At 53.5% G+C, this 20,714-nt stretch overlaps 1 protein-coding gene across 4 annotated transcripts; it reads left to right on the plus strand.

The window, feature by feature from the left end:
- Window positions 1–275: 275 nt before the first annotated feature.
- Window positions 276–19,806, plus strand: TMEM151B (transmembrane protein 151B). Of its 4 annotated transcripts, none has more exons than XR_013773358.1 (3): window positions 276–550; window positions 7,496–9,945; window positions 14,726–19,806. XR_013773358.1 is itself a non-coding variant. In XM_079298509.1 (2 exons), the coding sequence occupies exons 1-2, from the start codon at window positions 458–460 to the stop codon at window positions 8,930–8,932; spliced, it is 1,530 nt and encodes a 509-aa protein (XP_079154635.1). In that variant the 5' UTR covers window positions 276–457; the 3' UTR covers window positions 8,933–19,806. The 4 variants fall into 4 exon arrangements, 1 of the variants encoding a protein (XP_079154635.1); XR_013773359.1 differs by having other exon boundaries at window positions 7,496–9,653; XR_013773360.1 differs by having other exon boundaries at window positions 7,496–9,468; window positions 9,556–19,806.
- Window positions 19,807–20,714: the final 908 nt, after the last annotated feature.

Consider the following 20,714-nt stretch of genomic DNA (forward strand, 5'->3'; position numbering starts at 1 on the left):
TCCAGCTTGGGACCGCAGCCAGCCTGACGACCCCTCGGCGGGGCTCGGGAGGAGCGGCTGCACCGGGCTCGCTCCCTCCCTCTGTGCCGCCGGCCGCCTCAAGGTGACCCGCCGCTCGGTTCGGCGGGTCCCGCCGTGCCCCCATCATCCCCATCATCCATCCCCAACATCCCATCCCCATCCCATCCCCGCCTCCGCCGCGGTCCTCCCTCCCTCCCTCCGCGGCTCCGCCCGCCCTCCGCCGCGTGTAGCGGCGCTGCGCTGCGGCGGGGCCGGGGCCGGGCCGGCGGGCGGCCAGCGCTGCCGCCGAGCCGCGCTGGGGGCGATGCCGCCGCGCCGCCCGCCCGCCGCGCCGCCGCGCCGCCCGCCCGGCCAGCGGCGAGGCAGCGCCCGGCGGCGGGCGGGATAATGCAGCTGCCCGGCCCGCAGGCACCGCCAGCGGGGCGCCCCCGCCGCCATGTCCCCCCCGGCCTCGGCCGCCGCCGCCAGCGAGGGAGGCAGCAGCACGCCGGTGCCTCCGGAGGAGGAGGCGGAGGGGGCCCGAGAGGAGGTGAGGAGAGCGGCTGCCCCCCGCCCGGGGCTGCCCCTGCCGCCCTCGCTGCCCGCCCGCTTTGCATGGCGCGTTCGCTGACCGCCCCGCCGCGGGTGCGGAGCCGCTCGCCGGGAGCCCCGCTGCATCCGCGGATGCGATATGCGGTGCGGGCCGGCGGGGCGGGGGGTTGGGGACCGAGGATGCCGCCCGTCGGTCCCCGCCGCCGGTGGGCTGCTCCGGCGCAGCTCTTCTCCATCGCTCGCCCGTCACCTGGGCATCGCCGCGAAGCCTGCGGGGCTGCAAGGGAAGCAGCAGCCGGCGCCGTCCGGAGCGGGGGACGGGGCTGAAGCGGCCGGGATGGAGGAGGAAGGGAAAAAAAATCACAAACGAGGAGCACGGGGCACCGTTTGGGCTTACTGCCGCGGGCAGAGCTTGTTATGCCTGGGAGAAGAGGACGTGGAAACCCCCTCCTTGCTGTGCGCTGGCTTCTGGGCGCATCCGGGATATGGCACGGCTGCCTGGGTCACTGCGAGGGAAGATGCGGTGGGCAGCAGGGTGGAGGGCTTGGGGACATGGCAAAAGCAGGGGCTTTTGCTGGTGTCTGCTCCCAGCTGGGGAAAGTGGAAGGTGCAGACTGGGGCAGGCCAGGTACCAGCACAGCCTTGCCTCCAGGTGTGCTGCAGTCTCCCTCATCAGATGACTTTTCTGGAGTCCAGGCAGCAGATGCCAGAAAGGGCCAAGAGCAGGGTGCCCTGTGCCTCGGGAGCACCACCAGGAGGCACGTGTGCCAGCCCTTTTGTCTGCCTCTACAGATCCTGCTTGCAAGCTTGGGCTTCCTAAGCAGAGAGAAAGCAACTGCACTGGCTGGTGAGATTCGCTGTATGCCGTGGGGCTGCTGACCCGTGGAGGGCAACTAGGCAGTGTAGAAAGGGCTGTTGTCCTGCTGTGGTGGGCTGTCCTGTCTGGTGAGACCACAGCTCAAAGGGCAGCTTGTGGGGGATACTCAGGAGCTGATGCATCACTTCCCCTTCTGCTGTTGAGGAGATGCAGTTTGTGAATGCTGCATAATCCTGGTATTCTCTGCCTCCTTGGCTTGGGCAGAACATGCATGCTCATGCACGGTTATTCTATATATACAGACTTATATTTAGATATAAATATATATCAGGAGAAAAATGCTGAAGTTCAAGGACTGGGTAGCTGTACAAATACTGTACACTCTGCCCTGTGTCTGTTCCTCTCTTCCTCCCTGCATTCAACAACTCCTGATGAGCAGCCCAGTTCTTCACACAGATGCTGATGAGGGTAGCTAGACTGTGAGGCACTTTTTTTTAGCATGAGGACGTGCTTGTACCGTGCTGCGGTGTGGTCACTTACTGCTGGAGCTCTGGCAGTGCTGGTTCTGCTTTCAAAAGCACAGACTTTTCAGAGGTGCCAGAGCAAGACCCAGTTTGGGTGAAAGAAGCATAGCAGGGGCAGTGCCCAGAGGAGTTTCTCTCACCTACAGTGCCCCCTGGCTCGCACGGACTGTAAGATTGTCCAGGCTTCAGTTACTCTGTGGTGGCTGCCAACTAGGGTGTCAGTATAACACCCCATGGGAGCAGCAGAAAGGCTGTAGTCCATGACCTGCTCTGTTTAGGCTAAGGGCATCCTTCTTGTGGCCAGAAGCTATCACAGACTTGCATGAAGCAGCTGGTGGGAGAGGGAAGCTGCAGCCTCTCGTGATGGTGCCATGCTTGCTCATCTGATGCAATGAGGAGAGACTTCAGTGGCGAGCCTGGATTCATGGACTGACAGTGTAATCCTCTTGTCTTCAGAACTGTCAAGAGGGGACAATGTTCCTCCTCTCCTCTGGTATATATCATGCCATATGGGCTATGCCACATCCTCATTTCCATCAGAACCAGCTGCTGGTGCCAGCATTACTGAGTGTTCCTGCAGTGTGGCTGAATCCCACATATCAGGGTCCATTGACCAGGGTGAGTGGGAAGCCAGAGGAGATGTATGGAAAATGGGAAATGTGCCCTGTCCTGTGTGAAGGTGCCTCACCTTGGTATCTCAGGTTGCTGTGTTAGGAGCCAGGAAGGGCTTCAGGTGCTTCTCAGCTTGTTCCAGCAAGGCGAGTAGCAAGATCTACTAGCCAGAGCTGACTGAGCCCTTGTTCCATCTTGGCATCACATGCCTACACCCACACTTAGTGGTGGTGAACTGAATTTCACTCATCAATGCATACTTGGAGGGTAGGAGGCGCCAAGGGACAAGCTCTTCAGCCTGGGAACAAGCAAAAACATGTCCTTGTTCTGCTGCTGAGGTGGGATCTGATGGAAGGAACCAGTCTCCTCCGAGCTGCCATGTAAAATGGAGACCTTGGTACCGCTGCAGGAGCTGACTGCTGGCAGGATTCCCTGGCTTGTTGATTCTCAGCCTTCCTCTGTCCTCTGCAGTTGGCAACACTGCCAGCCTGGGGCTGAGCCACCTCTTTCTTGTAGGCAGGTAGTTCCTGAACCCAGGCTGTAGGCATGGGGTGTGTGATGTGGATATTTGCTGGGACGTCCTGGCCAGGAGTTGCCAGTGTTTGTCCAGAGCTTTGGAAGACAGAGGTAATTCCTAGAAATGACTGGATCTTCCCTACCTCCCTTTTTTTGGGGATTTGAGGTCAAAGGGATCAGGGCTTATTCATTTCTTGCATGATGTAAGTGAATCCTGGGGAAGAGCCATGGAAACTGATGCTCAGGAGTCCCTCTGGAGTCTCCTGCAAGCTGCTGCCACCACCTGGCACTCGGGAGCTACCTGGGCCTTCAGGGTGGTGCTCTAGGGCTTTTTTGGATTGTTTTGACAGCCTCTAGAGGGCTGTCTCTGGGACACCTAACCCTTTGAACCCCAGGGTGTCTTGAAAAGTAAAGATTTAGCATTCTGGAGGTGAATTGGAGATGTCACAGAGGTCTCTGCAGAGAGAGGCTGGTGAGAGGCATGGGAGGTAATGACATGGAAACACTTGTTAAAAAAGAGGACAGTGGATGGGGCCAGGCTGTTACAGGGAGTAGCTTGAACTTAAAAAGTTTTAGTATTCAAAATTGTAGGGTCAAGGCTGCAGGGAGGATTAAGGGGTTTCAACCTATGTGCTTGGCCACTGAGGTGCTGGGCATGTTTGTCCCCTTGAGGCTGTTTTTTTAGAAGAGGATCCCCCAGATCTCAAAGGAGTTTAGTGCAAGCAGTGATGGGGGTCCCCTCTTCTACTGCCTCTGCCCTGTGCGTTGTGGGTGTCTCCTTTTGCTCCAAGGGTGATTGTGAGTCGTCCACTCTATCCCCTCCATCCCTCCCACACATCCCGAGCAGCAGCTGCAAGAGCTCCATCTCTGTTCACTTCAGGGGCAATATCAGAGGCCAGTGCCGGGCAGGAGGGAGGGGAGAGGAGGCCCAAGCAGCAGCCTCCCCATTGCCTTTCCCAAGATGAGTCTCAGCACCTGCCAAGGGTTGCCCCATGCATTCAATGCGGTGAGCTGAAGCCCAGAGAAGAGAGCTGGTTGGGATCCCACGACAGGTTTGGCTGAGCTATGGTCAGCCTTGCCCCCTAGCACTGCAGAGATGTTTCAGTGCACCTGCAATAGCAGATTTGCTCACCACTCTCCAGTGCTGGGACCTGATCAGTGAGGGAGGCTCCTGGTGATGGAGGGAAACCCTGTTTGCAGTGAAGTAGGGCAAGTCTTTTGCCTCATTCCATCAGGCTGCAGCAGGCAGATGACGATGGCATTTATATCAGTGCCTGCTCTTCTCCTAGTGACACTGTTCTGAGACAGATTTCTCTTTCTCCAGCTATGCTGGACTTAGCCAAGGCTGGTTAAGAGCTCAAGGAGACAACCTTATTCAGCTGTTTCTGCGGGGGAATCTGTGGAGCTGATTGTTTGCTCCTGTGAGCCCTTTGCAGCCTGGGAGAGGAGCAGGGATGCTGCAGTTCCTACTGGGATTAGACTCTGCAGCTGGCTCCTCCTCCATCTCTGCTGTGGTTGTATCCTGTCACAGGCACTCGATCAGTTTTTGGGAACCCCACCAGAGCAGCTGAGCTGTATGTGTTTTACCTCAAAATCTGGGACAAAGCTGGGCTGTAAACAGTTTACAGCAGGGGTTAGTGTGACCCCGGGAAAGCGCCGCAGTATCTGAACACTGCGTAGTCCTAGGAGGAGACTAATGCGTGGACTAGAGCCCTGCTAACACAGTTCCTGGAACCAAGCCTGAGCTGCATCGTGCTCCCTGCCCTGGGTGGGTAACCGCAGTGGGGCTTGCCTACATCTCTGCAGGGTGACAGCCAGCATCTCCCTTCTCCTGTGACACAGGCAGTGTGCAATGTGAAGGGCTGGGGAGTGACTGCGAGGTGGAATTTGCTTTTCTGAGACAGACGTGTCCAAAGACCTGTCATTCTGGTGCCCCTTCCCCAGCTGGCAAATGAATGAGCTGGATGCTTTGCTTTATTCCTTGTGCTCCGTTTGCAAATCTGCCTCCTAAACAAGGTGCTGTTTCTCAGCATTCCCACCCCGCAGACACCCAGGTTTGGCATGTACCACTCCAAGGGCCCTGTCCCTCCCTATGCTCCTCCTTTGGCTGAGCAGCTCCTTTAGATCCTCACAGTCAGAGCTGCTGCTGCCAGGGAAAGCCTGCAACGCAGAAGGCAGCAGTGACAGAGGGAGCCTTCAGCTGCCTGGTAGTGGTACAGTATTCCAGCATGGGAGAGCCATGCTGCAGCCAAGCAAAGACAGAGGGGTCTGAACAGGCTCTTGTAACTGCAGCACTGACCTCGGGAGGGAGAGCACAGCTCAGGTGGCTCTGCCTGCTGAAAGGCCCCCCCTTCTCCTCACTCCCTTTTACCTGGCATTGCCTTCTTGCCCTGTGACTGTGAGGCTGCTGCAGTGCTCAGTTGCAGTGGGAAGACTGGGCTGCATGTGTGTCCATGCCAGCACTGCCAGCAGAGCCACCCTGCACATCTCTGTGTTGCCTGCAGACCAGCACCACCCCACCTGCCAGCCCTGGGCTCTGTCTCTCTGTCTGTCTCCAGGTCTTGCTCTCAGCTAGTGGCTTCAGAGAGGGGAGCTCAGCATTACTGATACCTGGGACTGCCAGTGGGATGTAGCACCATTTCCCTTGCCAGCAGTGGTTTCTCTGGCTGTGCTGCCTGCTCTGCTCATCATGGGCTGGCTGATGTGGTGGGCAGGCAGGGGAGCTCTGTGCCTCTGGGAGAGAAACCTCTGTTGGAGATTTGGGCAGGATCCAGCCCTGCTGAATGCAGTGACAGAAGTCCCACTGGCAGGCTTTGACAAGGGCGGGGAGGAAAGATTGGCCTGTGGGACTCTAGAGCACCAAGCAAGGAATGAGGGGCTCTTCAGAGAACAACATGCATTTCTTAAAGGAAAGAAGAGGCCCAGATATGCCTGTGGCCTTGTGATCTCTGCTCCTTGACTTAATTTTCCTTTTCATGCCAGAGTGAAAGTGCCCCTCCTGCTTTCTAACAGTGTGAGCCTGTTCAGTTGTTTGGGATTCCTGGATGAGAGACCTCTCCAGCCCAGCATGCTCAGGAGTGAGGAATGATGGAGCCAGGCTTAGACTGCAGTGCTGTGAGCAGTGTCATTACAGCTGGTGTTGGCCCCTGCCATGGCAGAGGTGAGCTCAGGAGCAAAGGAGCACCTGCCTGCAGGTGCAGAGGGAGAGCAAAGCTTGAAGCCTCTGAGTGAGTTTTGTGGCATCTGTACAAGGCTGGGGTTCTTGACCCCCTCTCTCAGGTTGCACCTTTGGAGATTGCTGCATGAAATCTTCTGTACAAGAAAGCAAATAGTTACTTTGCCTGTTCTTTCTTTGGGTGGGATGATGTCAGATCTCACAGAAAAAACTGGATCAATACTTGAGACTTTAGTATTGCAGAGTGACAGAGGTTTCCTTAACCAAGTTTTTTTCATGGGTTTGTGTAAAACCCTGCACTGTTCTATGGTAAAGGCACCAGTGCAATCCCTTTAAGATGTCACATTGCTGAAGTTCTGCCTTTTCCTCACCATGAAACACCTAAGAGCATTTTTTTCAGAAATGTAGGCTGTCACAGCTGAATCCCAGTGCAAGCAGGCACATTTGCCAGCAGCTGTGAGTGGCCTCTTGCCCTCGTTGCTGCTGCAGATTAGTAGGATGCTCCTCCCTTCCAGCCTGAACACTTTTTAGGATGTTACTCCACATTTGCTTTCTCTCCTACCAGAGGTGGCTGCATTTCAATTGTGGAAAAGTACTTTCTCATTGGTGTGGTTTATAAAGCACTTGAGAAGCACTTCAGAGCTCCTTGGGCTGCCAAGTGTTGTAGTGGGAATTGTCATTACCAAACACAGACCTTCCCAGCTGCAGAAGGTCTGTTTCTCCATCTTACAGGCACACCAGGCAGCTTGTGCCACCCTGGTGGAGAAATTGGGATGTTGCTGTTGATAATTACTGGGAAGGGTGGGGAGCGACTCGTATGCAGTGGGATGAGCTGTGGTGAGGGGTTCAGGTGGGGTGACATCAGTTAGAGCTGCCTGTGCTGATGGGGTGGGTGCAAAAGCTGAGGAACGTGGAGGAGGTGACCCTGACTCTTGTCTTGTGGTCCAATAGCTCTCCCTGGGAAGTGGCAATTGTAGAGGTTGAAGAAGGGGGTGCTGCTGGCAGAATTGTCCTTTGCTACTCTCCTCCATGTCCAGCTGGGCTCTGTCTGACTCCCAGGGAGGGGCAGAGCACCAGAAAGGGAGGTGACAGTTGCCTGGACTGCATGCCCATCATCCTGTGAGACATCCCGGCCTCTGCCCTGCCCCCTGAGGCCAGGAGCCCCACGGCATCTCTGTTTTGTCTCTGTTGACAGAGCCATGAGTGCTCCCACAGCACCCTGCTGCCTGCTCCCCTTCCCCTACAGCCTATTGACTCCTCTCTTGTTTTCTCTCTCCTTCTCCCCGGACCCTGGAGCAGCAGCGGCCAGTGAAGCAGTCTCTCAGCAAGTCCCTGTGCCGAGAGTCCCACTGGAAATGCCTGCTGCTGTCCCTGCTCATGTATGGATGCATGGGAGCCATGACCTGGTGCCACGTCACCAAGGTGACCCGGCTGACCTTTGACAGCGCCTACAAGGGCAAGTCCATGATGTACCACGACAGCCCCTGTTCCAACGGCTACGTCTACATCCCCCTGGCTTTCCTGGTGATGCTCTACGTGGTGTACCTGGTGGAGTGCTGGCACTGCTACACGCGCAACGAGCTGCAGTACAAGGTGGACGTGGAGAGCGTGCACGAGCGCGTGCAGCGCATGCAGCAGGCGACGCCCTGCATCTGGTGGAAGGCCATCAGCTACCACTACGTGCGCAGGACCCGGCAGGTCACCCGCTACCGCAACGGGGACGCCTACACCACCACCCAGGTGTACCACGAGCGGGTCAACACCCACGTGGCAGAGGCCGAGTTCGATTATTCCAACTGCGGGGTTAAGGACATCTCCAAGGACCTCATCGACCTGGAGAGCTACCCGGCCACGCGGCTGCGCTTCACCAAGTGTTTCAGCTTCGCCAACGTGGAGTCCGAGAACTCCTATCTGACCCAGCGGGCTCGCTTCTTCACTGAGAACGAGGGCCTGGACGACTACATGGAGGCCAGGGAGGGGATGCACCTCAAAAACGTGGACTTCAAGGAATACATGGTGGCCTTTTCCGACCCAGACAACCTGCCTTGGTACGTATCTCACTACGTGTTCTGGGTGGCAGCTCTGCTGACCCTCTCCTGGCCCCTGCGGGTTCTCAATGAGTACCGCACCTCCTATGTCCATTACCACGTGGAAAAACTCTTTGGGTTCGACTACGTGGCGGTGACGCCGGCTGAGGAGCGCTCCTTCTGCCGGAGGATGCCCCGTGTCAACACGGTGGACAGCACCGAGCTGGAGTGGCACATCCGCTCCAACCAGCAGCTGGTGCCCAGCTACTCGGAAGCGGTGCTGATGGACTTGGTGGGGCTCTCCGGCTGCACCAGCTACTCGGCCTGCCGCTACGGGGGCTACCGGCAGAACTGCGAGCGCTGCCACAGGACTATAAGCAGCTCGTCCATCTTCTCCCGCAGCGCTCTGAGCATCTGCAACGGCAGCCCCAGGATTCCCTTCAGCAGCAGCCGCTTCTCCCTGGGCCGCTTGTACGGCTCGCGCCGCAGCTGCCTCTGGCAGAGCCGGAGCGACAGCCTGAACGAGCAGAGCTGCCCCACCGAGCAGACGCGCCTCTCCAGCCAGGTGACTGTGGAGGAGGAAGACCCCCCTCCTTACCAGGATGCCCTCTACTTCCCCGTCCTCATCGTACACCGCAACGAAGGCTGCCTGAACCACGACCACCGTCACCTCCATCGCAACGGGTCCTGCGTGGAGACCTCACTGTGAAAGCAGAAGGCGGTGAGATCTCATTGTCCATTGCCTGGCCCAAGCCAGCGCAGGATTTGGGGAGAGGAGCACAAGGGGGATAGCCTAGGAGGACATCAGGATGGAGTGGACGTGGCATCCTGCTCTGGCAGCCAGCAAAAGCTTCCCCCGCTGTGGCTCTGACCTCCCAGAGGAGGAGCTGATGCTCCCCCTGACATGGCACAGAACTCTAGACCGATCACCACATGCAAAAAAAAAAAAAAAAAAGAAAAAATTCAACCAAACCAACTGCAAAACCATAGTTCATGGTATCAAGACCCAAAGGGGGGAATTAAATGGCAGGCCTGATGCAGGGTGGGGGTGGCTGGCTCCAGGCTGGCTCGTGCTCCAAGGAACCAGCAGCCACCAAAATGCACCCTGCTGCACCTCTGCCCACCCTGCTTCCCACAGTGGAGCGAGACCCTCACAGGGTGGAGGGGAGCAGGCCCCTGGGAGCAGGGTGTGGCTGCCTGTGAGGGAAGGTCATGGGTACCCAGGCACGTGGAGCTGAGTGGCAGGTTAGAGCAAAGGCTGAAAGCCACGAATCCGCCTCCCCCCCTTCCCCTCATGACCATTCCCCACCCTCCCCATTTCTTTTATTTTAGACCATGCTCCGACTGTTACTTTGTTCTCACTGCTGGGAATGGCATTGCCTCCAGAGGATCCCAGGTTCAGCTCCTTAGGAAGCTTCAATGTTCCAGCTGTGAGTCAGCATCCCCTTGGTAAAGGGTTTTGTGTTTGGGCATACAACACCAGGCAAGGGATGAATGTGCAAATCCAGATGGAGCAGAGATCTGCAGCGCTACTGGTGTGTTTGCTGGAGGAGGGCTCAGCTGGGAAGAGAAAACGGGAGGCCCCTGGTGAGCTGGGGAAGGGGAAGAGGATGACTCTGGGACAGACATCGTGGTATCAGGTGGCACGTCAAGTGGCTGGGGACCCTTTCTGGCTTTGAAGTGAGTCCTACTTGGTTCAGCCAAGCATCAAGGAAGTCTCTGGTAGGTTCAGCTGCAGTTCACCTATTGATAATGGAACAGCAGGTTGGTGCATGTCTGCACGAGTGAATTTTGCATGAGATCCAGCTGGGCTCTGGCTGTGGACTCTGAGCTGCAGGATCCTGGAAGCCTCATTTTGGCAGAGAGCTCTGAGGGGTTAGGAGGGACAAATGCAAAAGCATGCTGGAACATTGGGAACTTTGGGTGGGGAAAGGAGGATCAAAAGGATTTAGTTTCTATGGGACCCCACTTTTGGTGTAGGAGGCATCTGCCAGGAGGGATGCTCTGCAGAACAGAGGCCAGGGATACATTAGAGGAGAACCTGATTAAAACTAAATGTTTGGCACAGCAAAGGTTTTTTTTGCAGGGAGGTGTCAGGCTGTGAGAAGTGAGTTGACTTCTGTGTAGCTCGTTAGCTGCTGGGTTCTTCTGCCTTGCTCTTGTCAGGGCAGGTTACTCTGAGCTTCAGTGACATTGGGCAAAGAGCCTTTGTGTCACTGGAGCTGCAACAGTGTTTGCAGCATGCAGACACCCAGCTTTTCCTCCTCCAGCAGCACATCCCCAGATCTTGTGTCTTTGTTCTCAGAAAAGCTGTCTCCTTTTCTCTCAGCTCTTTGGGGAGTGCATGCCAAATCAGCCAGTGATTTCTCCAGGCAGCACTGCTCCTCAGCTTCACCCTGCTTCCCTCATCAGCTGTGGCTAACAAAAGCTAAGAGCAGCACATCTTGGGTGACAAGGGCAAGTCCATTGGCACCAAGCATTAGTGCTTGGTATCTGCCTCCCCATCTGTTGCAGAAGAGCAAACGGTGAGGCATTGTATTTAGTCCTGTATTTAGTCCAGCCATCTTCCTCCTGCCAGCTATTAATGAGAGGTCTGTCTCTCTCATCTTGCTGCTGTACTGCTTTGCCTCCCAGGTCTTGAGGAGACTGCAAATGCACCCATGTACCACACTGGTCCTCTTTTGAAAGTCATATCCTGCTGGCAAGCCTGGAGTGGTCAGCACCTGTGGGTGTTGTAGGGCTCCACTCTTCCTTTCCCCCAGAGCAGTCTGTTCTGCTCTTTATGCCCTGCACATCTTGATTAGTGTCTCTTGCCCTTCAAGTCACCTTGTCCTCCTGTATCTTGGGTGCTAAACTCCAAACAGTAGGGGTTTGAACAGGAAATCTCTTAAAATCTCACTCTGTTTATGATTCTCTCTTAGCATCTGTCCTTCATTTCACTATCAGAGCTAGATGTTGGCTTAAAGAAGAGGGTCCCATGGAGGACAGAGAAGCATGAGGTCTCTGGTGTAGGCACATCCCTCTCTGTGTTTTGTTCTCATTATTTCTGGCATAGATTCAGACCAGGCGAAAGCAGCCCTGGGATTTCCTTGCTTAGTAATGACATTTGGCTTGCTGTGCACTCGTGCTTCTCTCTCCAAGGGCCTAATGTAAGCCAAGGCCAATGTGGAGTGTGCTGGTGACTCCAGAGAGATAATGGTGTGTGCTTGGATGTCCCAGTGAATTGAGACAGAGGAGCTGCAATGGGTCATTAGTGAGGAATGAAATCCCTGCTTGTCCTTCCTGACATGTTCTCTTTGAAATCTCCTGCACATTGCTTAAATTAGGCTGTAATGGCTCATCTTTCTATCTCCAGCCTCCAAGGTGCCTTGGACAGATGGATTTATCTAAGTTTTGGCAGGCCTTTAAGCTCCCTGGGGCAAAGACTGTCTTCACAACAGGGACAGATTAGCAGGGTCTCTGTGCCCCCCAGCTTTTTGCACCTGCAGCAGAGTTTCAGGCACGTGTCCTCAGCTCTTTCTTGGGCTTTCCATGAGAATGCCTTGCCTTGTTCCTCTCACTCCATTTTCACCTATGAAATCTTGTTCTGGAGGTGGTTTATCCAGGTGGACACAGGGATCTTTGAGGCACAGCTGCTGTTCTGACCCACAGGCTCCATACACTCTTCCTGTTGCTGAGCACTTTCCCCATGTACTTGGTGCCAGCTGCAGCCAGGTCCCAGCTGTAGTCCCAGTGCTACTGTCTGTGGGTAGTCCAGACCCACAGTACCCTGAGAAGTGGGACTTCTCTAGCCAGTGTTTCCCACTGCATGCCAGGATTTCTCAGAGATCCCATCTCTTGTATTCCTGGCCCTGCTACCCCAATGCACTTGGTGGAACTGCCCCCGTGGTCCATCCTATTCCATTCTCTCAAGAGTGGAGACATGCCTCAGGCTCAGGAAAGGGAGATTCTGCATTTGGACATGGTAGGGGAGCAGGAGCTGCCTGGTGGCTTGACAGAGAAGTGATGGAGCTGAAGAGGAGAGAGTGAAACTAAGGTTCATCCTGGCATATCTAGTCAGTCAGGAAAGTTCAGAGCAGAAAACTGGGCTCTCCCTTCCCTCTCCTGGCATGGGACACTACTAGCAAAGAGGGTTTCCTCTTCAGTGTTGATGAGAGACCTCAGTGCCCTGGGCCAGGGGCAGCTGCTGTATTATCCTTATGGCTCAGGTTATGAGCACAGATACCCAGAGATGGCCTGTCCCTGTTCTGGTCCCATCTGCTGGCACACACAGCACCCACCACAGCTCTGGGCTGTGCAGCAGTCAGGTGTCTGCTCTTCTGAGACTTGTGTCTGCTCTCTGCCATATCCATGTTGGTGATGGCAATTCCTTTGGCAGGTCATTTGATGGCCTGGTCTGCTCCTCTCAGGATAGCCTTCTCCCTTCTATCTGACCTGAGTTCTCCCTGCTCTCTCTTAATCCCATTACTTCGCCTCCTTTGACTGGTGAGTCTAATTGGCTCTGTTGCTTTTTTTCATGGCCTTCCTGACACAAGCAGGCCTGTTATCTGTGGCCTTCTTTTCACCAGTCCCAGAGCCTTGATCTCACTTGCCAGACCCTGGCTTGATGCAGAAGTTTTCACTGTGTAGTATGTCATTCCTGCTCTGAGCCTGGCTTGGGCAAGAGGGCCAAAGGTACGTACAAGCAATGCCTTGGTCTGTCAGGGTGGCTGTGACCTCATTTCTGGTGCAGAAGATCTCTTCAAAGTGAGCAGGATATACAGAGCTGCTGGCTGCTTACACAAGGAAAGCAGGACAGCGCACATCACCCTCTGGGAAGGTTGAAGCTGGGTGCTTGTCAGTATGATGGGGGCAATAACTAGGAGGATCTCTGCAGTCAGATGGCTTTGGTTTTTTCCATTCCAAACATTGCAGTTTTCCATGGGCTGAGAGTCAGGCTCAGCACTGCTCTTAGCAACAGACTCCTCATATACCAGAAGGAGGGAGGCAGGAATGCTACCAGCTCTTCTTGTGGCCCTTCATGGTGCTAATGAAGAGGGCTAGTCCTTACTGCAGTAAGGCTGGAGAATTAGTTTGGACTATTTGGTCTTTCCCATTGCTGTCAATATACTTGTCAGGTACTTGAAAGCTCTCCAGATTTTCTGAAATAGAGAAAAGGAGAGAGAGAGAGAGAATTGTGTGAGAAGCTCTGGATTAGCTGATCATCAAGACACATCACCACCCATTTATCTTTCAGCAGAGGGGAAGCTTCCCACATAGTGCCTAGCACTTTGCTTGTGCAGAATCAGTCCATGACACTAACCAGCCAAGTGGTTGAGAGGTTTTTTGAGCCCTCTGAGTGTCATATCTCACTCCACACCAAGGAGGGAGGTTTCAGAGAGGGCTGTCAGGGAGAGCAGCTGTAGGGGCATTCACTAGGATGGGGAGAGAGAATCTGAGCCTATGGCAAATGCTAGGCTTCTAGGCAAATACACAGTATTGAGGCTGGGGAAGCTGCTGTTCATCTATTGTCAAACCAATGCACACCCCTTCCTTTCTGCTCCCATAAATTGACATTAGAGATCCAGTGGGTCCCTGCCGTCGTTGTTGTCTTCCCACTCAAGAGGCTGCAGTGTTGTTTAATAACTGATAGATGCCCATAGAGAGAGAATTGCAGGAAAAGATTTATTAAGTAGAAGTTTAAGAAAGTTAAGCAGAGTCCTATGCCTGAAAAACAGCATCTGCTGATTAGCAGTGAGTTGAATAATGCCTTTTAAGCTTTCCTTCCAGCTTTTCCAACCACAGCTTCAGTACTGCTGTGTAATGTCACCAGGCTGCTGCCTTTAGCAGGGTGCAGACTTTGCTGCAGTGTGCTCCTACCCTGCTGCAGTTGCTGTAGGGGCTGGGTCTGAAATGCCACACCACCACCAAGATGTTGTGTTACCAAAGAGCTGTGAGTCTCAAGTTGGGATATGTCCACCTGATCATGCTTCATTCATATTCAGTGGTTAGAATAAAGTCTGTAAGAATATGATCTGGGTCCAGGTAGTGTCAGAAATGAAACACAGTTGAAGTGATAGCTCTATCTGGTGCTGCTGCCTCTTGTGATGCACTTGAGCCTATACTTTCCACTGAGCCAGGTATGCATGGGGACCAAAGGCTGGCTCATGGGACCTGGGACCCCAGTGGGGGCTTGGGGCTGAACCTGCCTAGGGCTGTTTTCCCTGTGGGTATTCTGAAAAATGTGGAGAGGGGTCATAATCACACTTCAGGTAGAAATTAACGGGCTATGTTAATTTCTAGTGTAATTTTACTGAAGCCAGTGGTAATATACTAATGTGAGTTTGACTTAGTAGCTCCTCAGAGGGGTCTGTCCTTGATTCCAGGAAAATTGGTCTGTCACAGTGTTGCTTTTGATGCATAGATTTTGTGTTGGGACTTGGCCAGCCTGAATGAATGTTGAATATCTGTAGTTTCTACAAGCAGGGGGTTGAATTGTTCTGCTCTACTGCCTCTATCACAGCTGCTCTGCCAAGGGGAACATTATGCCCATGGATGTGATCTCGTCAACTCCCTCAAAAGCAAGCTAACAAGCAAATTGACTTCCACAGCACCTCCACAGCACTGGGAGAGGAGCCTTCTCCCACAGGACCATAGCCTTTCTGCCTCTGAGGTAAAAAAGGTCCCAAGGACAGAACTGAACCTGCAAGACCCATGGCCTCGTGGCCTGCCCTTCCTCCTTCCTTCCTTACCTCATGTCTCTCTTGGGGGAGGGACAATTTCCCTGTGGAGTTCAACAAGCTCCTCTTCCTGCAGCTCGTAAACAGGCTCTACTAACAGGTATCATCACCTATGCAACTCTTCCAGAAGCTGCCAGATTTTCAGGAGCCCATTACAATGTGCAGCATGGCCATCCAGCACTGAGAATAAGCACAGCTGCTGCTGGAAAGCTAAGTGGGTTTTATTCCTCCCCCATTCCCCAGGAAGACTCTTTTTGTTGGGCCATTTTGTTTGTTTGTTCGTTTGTTTTTTGTAAACTTCATTTGGGGGAAATGAAGCTTGTGAGAAATTGGTGCCCATCCTGAATCTTCCCCAGTCCTTCGAACTCTGTGAATGGATGGATCACCTACTGTGATTATAATTTAGTGGATTTTGTAGAACAAAATAACTTCACACACAGACACATGAGGTTCTTTCACTCTCCATCAGCACAAGCTGCTTCTGCAATCTTAGCTACTCACTTTAGTGAAAGAAGAAGCCTAGCTAGAATGTGGTGAGATGACATAGTACTTTGTGTCAGTCCCATGGTCCCAACATCCATTAGCAGCACCATCAGACGTGAATTCAGGCTTTGGATGGCAGCCCATGAACCAGTCAGGGTGAAAGTTTGGAAAATCCCAAGCCTGAGTCTATGCACATTTCCAGAAGCAGATGCAGAGGGAGGATCAGCTGAAAGCAGGCACCACCTCCTGCTGGGCTCTGGCAGAAGCTGGTGGCTCTGTTGGTGCTGCACCTGCCCCCAGGAAGAGCCTGTCCCCAGGGGCTGAGCAGAGGAGAGCAGGAGTAGCATTGTCTGATGGAGCAGCACTGCTCAGCTGGCTGGGGAAACAGTGGTGACAACCCCAGAATAACAGGATTTCACCTTGGAAATGCCAGCAGCTTTTTCAAACTGAAATGCAACTAGAAGGCCTTATCAACTGTGAGAAGTGTTTCACATTGCTGTTCCTTGCTTAAAAAACAAAAAAGGGAAGATTTTGGGTGATGATGTGGGTTTAAACTCTCCACTCCTTCCACCTCTCTTAGTAATGTGCTGAGCTGGTGGAGAAGGAATGCCCAAGGCAGATCAGGATGGTGGCCCTGTGGCTTTGCCAGTGGATAGGTTGATCAGGAATGGAGGCCAGAGTTTAAAATCTTTCTCTGGAGGTGTGACATGGCCATGCTCATGCACAGCTGGATCTGTGGCCCTGCAGAGGGTTGATGTGTTTGTGGCTTCGGTGTGGTGACACCCATCCACCCTTGCAGCAAGGGCTTTTCAGGGTGACAAAGCATTGCTTGTTCCTCGTGAGAGGAAACTCCTGACCTGGTTTCTGTGAGTGGATGGTGTGAAGTGTCACATTTGCTGCAGCAAGTGGCAGGGATCAGGGATAAAAGCATGGAGCAAGCTGTGAGAACAAGCTAATCCATTGCTGGCTGCCTGAAACTGGAGAGCTGCCGGATCTGCTCCCTGGACAATGCGTTCCAGCTCTTCTCATTCTCCCCAAACCCGATGTGCAAACTGTCATTCCTCTGAGCTGGCCAAAGCACTCCCCTCCCCTGAACTCCTCCGAGGCCAGCTGTGCATTCCCATCATTTTCATCCTCTCCCTGCTGGGTGCCATGGGCCAGCCATGAAATGCCAGCAGATGCATGATGGCCACAGGCATGCTCGTGGCCAGACCTCACCATACCCTGCCTGTGCACAGCCTCCCAGCAGAGCCCTGGCCTGCCCACTGCTTGCCTGCTGCAGAGCAACCACAGCAGACCCTGGCATCACTCTGTGCTTTCCCAGAGAATTTCACAGCACTTGTCCTAAGTTAGAAAACAGAAGGCCTTGATGTTTTGGTGGTCCTGGTCTCCAGGGATGAGAGGAGAGGCAGGTCAGCTGTTGTGGTGGTGTGGGATCAGGGGACAGCAGCATGGTGAAAGCAGCACATCTGGAGAAGTCTCCAGACATGGGCTCTGTGCTTCCCACTGGGGCTGAGGGCAGATGACAAAGGGCAGAGTAGGATATCAATGCTCAGCAAGACATGGGAGGATGAGAGCTGGTTGAGAACAGCTGTAAAAGCCTCTGCAAAGGTGGTGGTTTTTAGTAGAGGTAGAAGGCAAAAGGGGGCAGGAGGATGCAGTGCTGGGGCAACGGTGCAGCAAGGCAGGGAGGGTGGGGGGAAATGGAGCAGGGAATGTGATAGAGAAGCTCAGGAATACAGTGGGCTTTCAAAGCAATCTGTACATGCTATGGCTGAGGAGAAAGGCCGGAGGTATTCCTGAGCTGAGGTGCCAGGCCATGTCTTGCTGCTTTGTTGGAACAGCAAGGTCTCCTCCAAGCCCAGCACTGATAGCTTGAGCACGTGTCATCAGCCACGGTGGCTAATGCAGCCACAAGGTGTAAATGTCACTAATGAATAAATTGCCTTGTGCCTTGGAGAGGCTAATCCATCACGGCCAGAGACAGGGATCTGACAAGCCTGGCTATTTCAGGCATACCCTGTAGGGAGGAGGAACACTTCGTTTCTGAGCCGTCCAGAAATGTCTCCACCTAGGGAAGTTGATGCAGGGCTTGGCTCTGTGCCACTTCCCATCTTCCCAGCCACATGAGCTCAGGCTTCATCCCTCTTCACTGCAACTGAAGAAGCTTGAAAGGATCTAGATTAGCCAAAAGTGCCCTGTCAGCAGAGTGGTATGGGGTAGCTGTTGTTTGAGTTTGGAGGGAAGCTGCTGGACACAGGGCATGGGTGATGGAATACAGTGGTGGTCCCCAGTGATTGGGAGAGCTTGTGTTAGTTGTCTTGGTGTGTTTCAGGCCAGGAGTGCTTGGCAGTATGTTTTAGAAGTGTGCTGTTTCCTCCTCACCCCCCTGTGCTGTCCCAGGAGCAGTGCACAGGACCCCCATTTTCAGGACCCCCCGTGCTGTTGAACCCCAGCCACCAACACCTTGGCAGGTGCAGAGGGCCAGCAGGTACCAAATAGGCCAGGACAGCTCAGCCTAGACAAATCCAGCTCCATAGGAGCAAAGGGGGACTGAACACAGCAACCATTCCCCTGCACAGCCTCTGCTCATCGTTGTGGCAGCCTGCTCCTCCTCCCCAAGTCGGTGCCACCCTGTTTGTGACATATGCCAGTGTGACACCTTGCAAATCGATGCCTGTGTCTCTGAGCAGGAACTGCCAGGCTTGGGAAGCTGGCCACTGTCTCCTGCTGCCGTGCTCTCTGCTCAGAGCAGCAGGAGCTGGGCTCGCCATCTGCTGTGGGAGGGAGCCAGCCGGGTGTCCCTGCTCCGGCCCTAGGGGACACCTGCCAGCACAGCCCCAGAGCAAGCCCTGGTGGCATTCCCCCTTCTTTACCTTCTCACCATCTCTGGCACAGACCCAGGGAAGAGGGATGCTCCCAGCTTGGCTCTGCTGAGTGCTGCTGGTGCTGCGCTGGTGGGTGGTGGCAGTGCCCAAGATATTCCCTCCTCCAGATGGAGGCTGACAAATGACCCCTCTCCTCAAAGCCTGACAGTACTGCCTGGAGAGAGATCTCATGGGAGAGCTAAGGTATCTGTTCTGGCCCTGCACTCAGCACAGAGTGACCAGCTAGTTACCCACCCCATGATATCTGGACCTGGAGCTGACAAGTGACCCACCAACAGCAGGAATGTTCACACTCCAACAATCTGCTGTTGCTGTGTGGCCAGAGTGTGTGGCATTTGAAATGGTTTCAACCCTTGCAGACTGGCAGATAGTTGACTGTTGGTCTTGGTTGTGGGCAAGTGGTGCAAGCTGCTTGGTTTGACCTTTGCTTTTTGGCCAAGAGATTGATGGGAGAGAGAGCAAGGAGTTTCTCCAGGAAACACCTATCTGTCCAGGCATTCATGGGTGTGGCAGCCCAGGACTGAGTTTGAAGGGTGCTTAAGTGGTGCTAATCAGCTATTAGCAGGAAAATGAGCAGTGAGTATCCTGGAAAGCAAGTCAGAAGTTGTTCTGGTCATTACATGTTTTCCCAAGCCCTTTTCTTTCTGTCCCTTGTCCTCTCTGGCTCTGGTGGCCAGTTCCTCCTCATGTGTCTGCTAGCATGTCTGCAGGATCTCATGGCTGCCCACCAAGCATGAGCTTTCATTGCACAACTGGCTGACCAGCTGCAGCCCTGTCCTTGGAGCTACAGGCAGGCTTGCCTAGGGCCAGGCCACCCCCATTAAACCCCCACCCTCGCTGCTGGAGCTGTTGCTTCATCAGCCTGATGCTGATCTGGGTCTTTTCTGCTGTTTCTGAACATGAAGTTCTCATCTCATTGAGGTGTGTCATCCAGTGAAAATATTTTGTAAATGCAAATAAAATTAAATAAGTATATTCAATACCTCGGTCTCGAGGATGGGAAACAAGTAGTGGGAGATGCCCAGGTAGGGAGGTTTCACAGCTGCTACTGCTGGTCAGGAATTCTGGATGTAGCCGCTGGAGCATCCATCAGTAGTTGGGAAGGGAGCTACACAAACCTGTGAGGGCTTGGGGCCCTGTCAGCACCCCTTGTGTGACCCCTGCTGTCAGGGCAGCCTCACACTCCATCCTTTCTGATCTATAGGGCGTGACAGGGTGCAGGTGAAGGCCCTGTCAGCCAGGGGCCAGTGGCACCGTTGGTGTCTGTATCCATCAGGCAGGGAAGGCAGAAGCGGGTACGTGGTGAATAAATTCTTTTGTGAACACTGGGAAACGGTTTTTACTTTTCAACTCTGTCAATATGATCTAGCTCTGTCTGTCTCTCTATATATGTACAAACAGTATATCACAATGTTGCCTTTTTTGTTGGAAATATCAAAGTACAAAGATTGTAAACCAAATCGGTGTAATAAAAGTTTCAGATGATTCACTGAGGTGGTTGCCAGCAGTGGGTCTGTGAGCACTGGTTGGGCAGGGCTGGGAGGCATGGGAAGCTCCTGCGTTGCTCAGAGGGTAGGAGGGGATGGAAGTCAATCCATTTTCTTAATTCTCTGATATTTCCTGAGCAGGTGGTGAGTGGACCAACTCACTCGAGTATGTGCCTTGTCCCATCCTCAGGTGACTATAGACTGTAGAGCAAAAGGAAGCTGCACTGTTTCCAAACTTGTGAGCTATGTGGGCCAGCAGTCCTGAGGGGACCCCTCTAGCTGGAAGTTATGCAAAACACAGATTGTTTTGGACAGGTTTGCACAGACGAGCACCACTAGGCAAGGCAAGCATTCTATGTAAAGAATTCACCTGTTGCAAAGCAGACTAGCACTGATCAAAAGCAGAGCAACCCAAAGGAGGAAACCATGGTGGTGAGACCTACTGATTTATTTAATTTATTTGTATTTACTTTTCATCATCCATATCAGACTCCAGACAGATTTTACTATAAATACAAATAGATTATTGAGCAAAGCAAGAGCCAGAAAAAGCTGTGGAGGAACTAGAAACAACATTCCCTCAATCCTCTATGCCTCTTACATCCTCTTCAGCAAAACCTTAAAGTTAGGTCTGGACTAGGCCATTTATGTGGCAGAGACTTCATCTTAGCTGCTTTACAGGTGAACCAATATTCAGTTGCCTGAGCTAAGCTTGCATATAAAAGCATTACAGGAGGTGAGATTTAGGGTGCAGAGAGAGAGGCAGATTGCTCTGTGGTGCCACTACAGTACCTTAAGATCTAATGCCTGTCTCCAGTTAAGGCACAGGTTGGATGATGGTCTGGGAAAGGCTGAGGTGACAGCCACAAGTTAAGTGTTTCTCAGAAAAGCAAATAAAACCAAGCCCAGAAGTA

Source organism: Erithacus rubecula (assembly GCF_903797595.1).
Source record: "Erithacus rubecula genome assembly, chromosome: 2".
In the NCBI taxonomy this organism is placed as follows: Eukaryota; Metazoa; Chordata; class Aves; order Passeriformes; family Muscicapidae; genus Erithacus; species Erithacus rubecula.